We start from the raw sequence: 7,757 nt of genomic DNA, 5'->3' as shown, positions 1-7,757 counted from the left end.
GGGGAGAGCTGAGGCCGCGCTGAGCGCAGAGGCCTGGCCAGGCCCGCGGTCCCGTCGTCCTCCTCTGGGCCTCACCCTGCCGGGGTGAACGTGGGACTCTGCACTTTGGGAAGAAGGGGAACCTACCCCTGGGCCTTCTCCTGGCGTTTCACCTAGCCTGAGCTTACCGGGGGTAGAGGGCAAGGGAAGCGGGGTGCTGAACGGGGGGGCGAGAGGCACGGCAAGGCCTCTTCAAGTGATGGAGCATCCTTGTCTTTGGAAGGGCAGCCAACTCTCTGCCATCGCATGGCTGGGATTCCTGCCTGACTTCTCTGGCTTTAAATAGTGCAGCTGGTTCTGGTGAGTCAAGTGTTGGATCCCAGCGGTGCCACTGAATTTGCAGCGTGCCTTTCTTGCTCAGCATTTCACCCTTCCTCTCTTTAAGAAAAGTTTCTCATCTGAGTTTCAAAACAATGATTTTATAATGTCCTGAAGCAGAAGATATTCTGGTCCTCTGGACTTTACCAAGTACCTGCAGGACTCCCTTGCCTAGACAACTACCTCATCCCTGTCCGAATTCTGCCATCCTGTTGGGGTCCTTATGGCAGTGAGGTCTGCAGTATAGCATGTGCAATAGAGCACATCATTCAATTGCTGTTAATTAGTAAGTTCCCAGTTTTCTGCAGCCAATGCAGTTGTTGTGCTGTGGCAATCTTAGTTTTTATGTACTCGTCCTTTCTATTCCCAGTGTTATTTTGCATATGTTGCTCTCTTTTATTAATTTATCCTTTGAACTATACAGTTACTACATCTTAGCCTTTCTTAATATATTTTTAAAATTTCTTAGCTTTCTTCTTAAGCTATTCCTTGTCCTCATTTTCCACTTTGGTTCCTGAAAAACTGTGAGAGAGTTTGGCTAGTGACAGGAGCGTTGCTAGCGGTAGCTTTGTGAGTCTGTATCCCATCCTCGCCCATTAAGCAATAATCCTTTAATTCAATGAGTTAAAACCGAAGAGATGAGTAAGATGAATAAGAAGTTCAGGTTATTTCTGCAGTGTATAGTTAATATTATTGTGTTACCTAATGCAACAGATCTCATTCATGAAGGAATAGTTGTTCACTTTACCTTCTAGTATGAGAACTGGGGACCATCATGTGAAACTTGTGAGAGATTTGTTCAAAACTAATGCAAGAACATAGCTCTTAACACAGTGTGCAGTTAAACCATGGGACTCCTGGCCACAGGATACCAGATGGTAAAAGCTTTTAATGTGTCCAGAAAGCATTTAAAAAAGATTAATGGAAAATAATATGTTGAAGGCTATTAAATGCAATGCAGCATTTTTGGCTGAGGGAAATCCCTGAGCTGAAAATTGCGGGAAGCTGGGAGAGTGTTGTGAAGAAGAGTACTTCTCCTACTCTTCCATAGGTGATCTCTGTTCCCTCGTGTCCTAGGCAGAATCCTGGTTTAACTGCAGACAGCATTGCTGTTCTTGAATGAAGTTCTTCAAGCCATCTCCATTTTTGGCTAGCCTAAGTAAGGGCTAAAATGTGAATTACCAGTAAACCTTGTCACCTCTGTGCTTGTTCTCATATCCTTTTCAGGTCATTTAAAAATTTTTGATGGTATTTTTTATATTTCTCTCTGCTTTCTACCACCTCAAACTTTCCAGTTTTCCTTTTAAAATGTTAAAAGCAAGATCTGGAGGCGAAGTACTTTTCTAAGGTAAAACTACCTTCCTTCTTCAATTAGCTCTCTTTGTCACTGCTTTGCTTTGGGAATACAGGTCATACTGATTTTTCACTGCTGCTCTTCATCATATTTTGCAGGAATTGCTTTTGTTTGTGCTTCTACAGTAGTGACTTCAGGGCTCGGGGTTTGTTAAACCAGTCTGTTTAAGCCCAGCGTAAGGACCCTTGGTGACAGCTCAGTTCCATGTGTTTTTCATTATCTGCCAATCATTGCAGCATTGCTCAGTGCTGTGACAATCTTTGTCACCCATGGATTTTATCAGGAGTAAAATGTTACCTCCTGTCTGTTGGTGGAAGAACTGGAAAATGTTAGGTCTAGTCTAGAAGTGAGTTTCCTGGACTTTTGCTGGACCACTGCTGTTTGATTCTTTACTGACAGCTGGTTTCAGGGCAAGGAAGGAGTGGGGTTGATTTTTTTCTTCTTCTTTTTGAGATTTTGTGGTCTGATTTTAATCCATTTTGCATTTATGCAGTAGACGGAGCGCTAAGGCTCTGAGTGTGATTTTGTGAGATACCAAGCTCGCTTTTTGCAAATCTGAAGTATGTTACATCTTTGTAGTTGCTTTTGTCAATCCAGCTTTTGTTTGATAAGTTCCATAAAGACAAACCAGTATAGCCCACTGTATGGTTAGTACAAAGTGTCTTTTAAGTCCATAGTGATCTACTTCTGTAATTCTCTCCTGACATGAATCTCAGGTCATATAACTTGAGCAGCACATATTATTACAAATATGCTCTTTTTTTTTTTTAGTACTCATAGACATAGAACTCTTCTAGTCTAGTAATTTAACCAATCGTCTAAGGTTTCTTAAGCATTTAAGTCTATAGGTATGTAGTTTCCTTAATCAGCTTTTTTAACATCCCTGGCCATGGAGTTTTTGTGCCTGCTGATATAAAAATGTTTGTTTCAACTAGATTTTTTTCAATTTTGCCTTCATTAGTATTGGACTGAAAAATAGTTCATCTCTTTGGGATGGGAGTATATAATTTTCCATTTCTCCTGAAACAGAAGAATTTTGGAGACCTTGCATACATTGGGAGCAGCTGTACCATCATGTAGTGAGTGACAAGATGTCATAGTTGAGATTTCTTCTAGTTTTGAGCAACTGGTACTCCTTATTTCCTTAAGTTTGTTTAGTCTGTGTTCCCTGAAAAGTCCTCCTTAGTCTCACCATTGAGCCATAGTGGCTCAGAGCTTCCCCTTCTCCTTGGACTCTCTTACTGCTGATTAAATGACCACCACACTAAGGATTAACAATTTGTTTAATTCTTACTGCTTATAAAATTCTTCTCTATTATCTGTACATATCAGTAGCTTAAGGAACTTGAATTCGGGAAACTTTTCTATATACTGGAGGTGTGGGTTCAAATTCATATCCTGACCATGCTCAGGTGGAGACTTCTTGAAGAAATTAAATATTATTAAAACATGACATGAAGTCGTGCCTCTTTATGCACTGCTAGAGAGAGAAATCTTTAGAATACCAAGCAATTGCTTCTCTAAATGTTGTTCTGTTGTAGCGTTGATCAGCTTGTTCATCCAGCTTGGCTTTGCATTGGCTTCTGAGCCCAAGCGGAGGTCTTTCCTGTTCCACCTGATCCCACACCCCCACCACTCATCGTATCTCCCAAGGGAAATCGCTGCTAGTCGGCTGCTCTGCAAGTCATCACCACTGCGCAGACCTGCAGAGGGCTTGACAAGGCAGCGTGAGCGTGATAGAGTAGCATAACTATTTGCTGGCATCATGAGCTGCATAAACTTCTAGCTCTTCGGCTCTTGGGCTTCATTGCAATAGGCATCCAGGCCTCTTTTTTCTTCTGTTTTTTTTTTCTTTTCCCTAGCCTGCAGGCAATAACAAGTGAGGCCTTAGGAGCAAAGGCTGTGAGAGCAAAGTACGTGTGTGCTGAGCAGTATAGACATCTTCAAAATAATTCTTCAGAACTCTAGCCATTTGCTGTCCCATACTGTCATGCGTAATTATATTGATATACTTGATTCTTCCCTGATATCTTTTAGTCCTTTAGTTGGCTTTTCTTTCTCTGGAGCAGCGTGAGCTTTTTTTTAAGCTTCCATCTCTTGTGAAACAAAGTGAGTTTGGCTGTAGCAGAAGTGAACAACGGTCTGTTCATCAAAGCGTGGCTGTTCTGTGCAAATTTGTCTCAAAACAGTCTTTCAGGTACTGAGCATCCTCTGGAAGAACAGAGTTGTCAGTCAAAGGCTCCAAAGGGGCAGAAGCTGAGAACTGAATGTTCTGACTTGTCCCTGCGTGGCGGAAAGGGAAAAAGGGAATATGGTGCTCTGAGTGTTACTGAGGTGTAACCAGACTGATGGATGGTGATGGTTCCTGAGTGCCAAAAATAGTTTCTGACTGCTGAAGGTCAGACTCCTCTTTCATAAAGTTGGGCTGGAGGTGAGCCTGGCTGTTGGCAGCAAACACAGATCTGGCTTACAGGGCCTTGCAGATATGGGGCTGCATGGCTTGAAGACAGGCAGGCTGAGGGGTGTCAGAGTCTTGTGCTGCCCCTCTCTGAGCCAATGCAGCTCTGGGGAGGTGTGAGGCGCGGTGCCCGGTGTTGTCAGCAGAAGGCGTTGCAGCCAGGTTGGGCAGCAGCAGTGTTTGCTCTGGGAAATGCTAAATGCAAAGATCAGCAGCTTTGAGCCAAGGGACTGCTGAGTCCCTATGGACTTGGGACTGTTTGTCTCAAATACCGAATGAGGTTTCAGAGTGAGGCTGCCAGGAGATGTCACAAGCTAGGCCGTTATTACGTTAATCAGTGTCAGAGCAGGAGGTCATGTGTGACGCAGGCGATGGGACATAACCCCCTCTCCTAGAGGGGAGAGGTTATGGACGAGCAGGGTCAGAATTACTGCCCTGTTCCTGCCCAGGGGTCATTCTTACGTGTTCTGTCATGCCCTTGTTATGCCCTAGATGTGGTGGTACCGCTGGAGCCATCCTGACCTGTCCCCTGGAAGTGGTGAAGACACGTCTGCAGTCATCCCAACTCGCACTGCGGCCTCTGTGCCTCTCGGAGATACAGCTGCCTGGGATGAGTGTGAGGGTGGTGAACCCCAACCCACCATCTCCTGGAGTGCTCAAGTTGCTGAGGTGAGTAGGGTAGAGCAGCACGCGTGTTAGCGCCAGGGAGGTGAACGTTTGGCCATCAGGGAGATGGGAATAGCATTTGAGCTGAGGCTCTGGAAGCTACAAGCGTGGTGAGAAGTTTCATCAGAGCACAGATGTATCTACTTTTCACAGCTGATCTGTGCTTTGAACTCTCAGTCTGCAGGGCAGCTTTTGGGACTGTGAGAAGTTTCTCAGCTAGTGGCTTGATCAGACCCAGAGTGATGGTGGCAGCAAGAACAGGAAGAAATGACTGAAGGAGAGAGGAGAAGCGGCTGGAGAGAAAATGAGAGTAGGGCAGAAAGAGGGTAACACTGGAGGTGAAGAGAGGATGCTACAAGAAGCACTGAAGAACGAAGGAGGAGCAAGAGAGCCTCCAGCTTAGTTATTCTGCTGATATCTCTGTTCATTTTCCTCCGTAGGGCCATCCTTGAGAAGGAAGGCGTACGATCCCTGTTCCGGGGGCTGGGTCCAAACCTTGTTGGGGTTGCACCTTCACGGTGAGTACTGCTTCCTGAGAATAGCTCATGCTGTACGCTTTTTTAAAGGACCTCCATGACAGCTGGTGCTCCATGTTCTGAAAGCAGTCTGGGCCCTGGGCCCATTGTACTGCAGGACCCCTTTGCATAGACACTTTTTGGACCTTCTGATCATAGTTGTAAGATAAGGTGATTGCTGTGGGTCAAGTATAAATGGTATCTGATGTTACCTCAGACAAACCTGTGCTGGGAGTGAGAAAAGTTGGCATGAAGTCCCACAGCAGTGCTGTCCCTGCTCCTCAGAGGTGAGCTCTAACTTCTTCTGCATTTCTTTCTGACCAGGGCTATATATTTTGCTGCCTATTCTGGTGTTAAGGAGAGGCTCAATGCTGTCCTTGTACCAGAGTCCAAGAAAGTACACATGCTATCAGCAGCCTGTGCAGGTGAGCCTCTTCTGTCTCAAATCAGAGCCAAGGGGTCCTTCTGTCTGTAAGTGTAAGTGGGCTTCATCCCCTCCCCATTGCTGCTCCCGTCAGTCCTGCTCTCTCTTCTGAAGAGCAGTGAGTTCCCTGGGTAACCAAAATGTTCTCTCGCTCTTCATTATTCTTACGCTCATCTCTTCAAGTCATGGATCTAGTCTTTACCCCTTCAGCTGCTATCAGGAAAAGAGCTCCATTCAGCTGTGAGAGGGAAAAGGCAGTTTGTCATTTCAACCACTCACTGAATCATTTCTCTTGATATATGCCGGTTCTCTAACAAAGTCTCCCACTCTTGTAAGCTTAACCTGTTGTTTCCTGCCTCTTTGTAACACCAGGGCCTGTGGTAGGGTTGTGTTAGAGGCAGAAAAGCTAATTGCCACCAGACAAAGGCTGGAATGGAGGGGAGGAGGAGGAGAATCAAATAGTCTGCCCTAAATGTCTCCTCTCCCACGGGAGCTCAAGGTCATTCTCAAATTGCAGATGCCTGCAGCTTGCCAAGCAGAATTCAGGAAGCCGATATATCAGCACCTCCTCACAAACTGTCGGTGTGATCCTGGCACTCATGACTGTCTTCCTCTTCTATTTTCCAGGCGTTACCTCCGCCACGCTCACCAACCCTATCTGGTTAGTGAAAACCAGGATGCAGCTGGAAGCCAGGTATGGCAGGCTAGCAATGCAGAGCCACTCCATGTCGAATCAGGACTGGTTTGGGACTGGGGCTGTGTAGGGGGCTGTGATTTGCCATCAGAATGTAGGTCTTCAAGGCATACAGGGGCAGAGTTGTTCATCAGCTGTGTTCACAACAGCATTTAAGTCAGTGGAGCAGCGTGCCATCCTAACCCTCCTTCCTCTTTACAGGGTGAAGGGAGAGGTGGCCAGCAATGCTCTCCAATGTGCCACGCATGTGTACCACACTGAAGGCCTTCGTGGATTTTACCGTGGGATCACTGCCTCCTATGCTGGAGTGTCAGAGACCATCATACACTTTGTCATCTATGAAGCACTGAAACAGCAGCTGAGGAACAGCCATCATTCCCTTTCCCCACCACTCACACTTTCACCAAACAGCCAGGATTTCTTTGGACTAATGGGAGCTGCAGCTGTCTCCAAATCGTGTGCTTCATGCATTGCATATCCACATGGTGAGTGGGTCCACTCTCCTTGCTTCTGTTCCCCTCGATGGGAGATGCCATGCTTGTAGCATCAGCCTGCTAACATCCCTTCCCTTTTTGTCTCTCCAGAGGTCATTCGGACGCGGTTGCGAGAAGAAGGCTCCCGGTATCGCTCCTTTATACAGACTCTGCAGCTTGTGGTCCATGAAGAGGGACCCTTGGCTTTATACAGAGGGCTTCTGGCTCACTTGATCCGCCAGATCCCAAACACAGCTATCATGATGGCTACCTATGAACTCATCGTACATTTGGCCTCTTCCACTTTGTAAGCACACAGTAGCACCTGGCTGAGGCTGCTGTAGAGAAGCCTCCTTGGACTTCATAGTCCCGAGACTTGGTCTTTTTCCATGTTTTGAAAGGTGGTGTGTTTCATCACATATCAGAGCTGGGTCAGGTATAGCATTCTCAGGACATAAGACTATTTTGTGCAAAGTTATTGGCTCCAGTGTGCACAATGTAGCCTTTCTTCTTTCTGGAGTCTTGAATAATTCTAGTGCTTCAAGATGTGAGAGCACTGGTTTGACAGTGCCTGCTGTAAGCTCCCAGTATGAAACAAGGGCATGGAACTTGGTGGGAAGGAGACAAAGGAGAAAGCATAGGAATATTTTGGACAGCCTCAGCATGTTCGTTTCTTTTGGACCAGTAACAACTGTATGTGGGCACAGCTGGACACGAAGACAGGCTGGAGCCAAGACCTCTGAGAGCACTGCAGCAAGCAGAGATCTTGTGCTGAAATCTTTCATGCCCTCAGAGGGGCTCTTTCATTTTCACCTG

General features: G+C 46.1%; 1 protein-coding gene across 1 annotated transcript; it reads left to right on the top strand.

Annotated features, from left to right (window-relative positions):
* Nucleotides 1-3,866: 3,866 nt before the first annotated feature.
* On the top strand, nucleotides 3,867-7,252 carry LOC104538699 (solute carrier family 25 member 33-like; the record flags this gene model as incomplete). Its single annotated transcript, XM_010181989.1, has 7 exons — nucleotides 3,867-3,908; nucleotides 4,662-4,838; nucleotides 5,276-5,353; nucleotides 5,675-5,775; nucleotides 6,402-6,468; nucleotides 6,670-6,953; nucleotides 7,053-7,252. Coding segments are annotated over 7 exons (949 nt in total), but the record flags the coding sequence as incomplete, so codon positions are not given.
* Between the last annotated feature and the right edge of the window lie 505 nt (nucleotides 7,253-7,757).

The sequence above is a fragment of the Mesitornis unicolor genome, unplaced genomic scaffold (assembly GCF_000695765.1).
Source record: "Mesitornis unicolor isolate BGI_N332 unplaced genomic scaffold, ASM69576v1 scaffold30713, whole genome shotgun sequence".
NCBI classification, from domain to species: Eukaryota; Metazoa; Chordata; class Aves; order Mesitornithiformes; family Mesitornithidae; genus Mesitornis; species Mesitornis unicolor.
The sequence above is the reverse complement of the archived record's forward strand: the minus strand, read 5'-3'. Positions and strand labels throughout refer to the sequence as shown.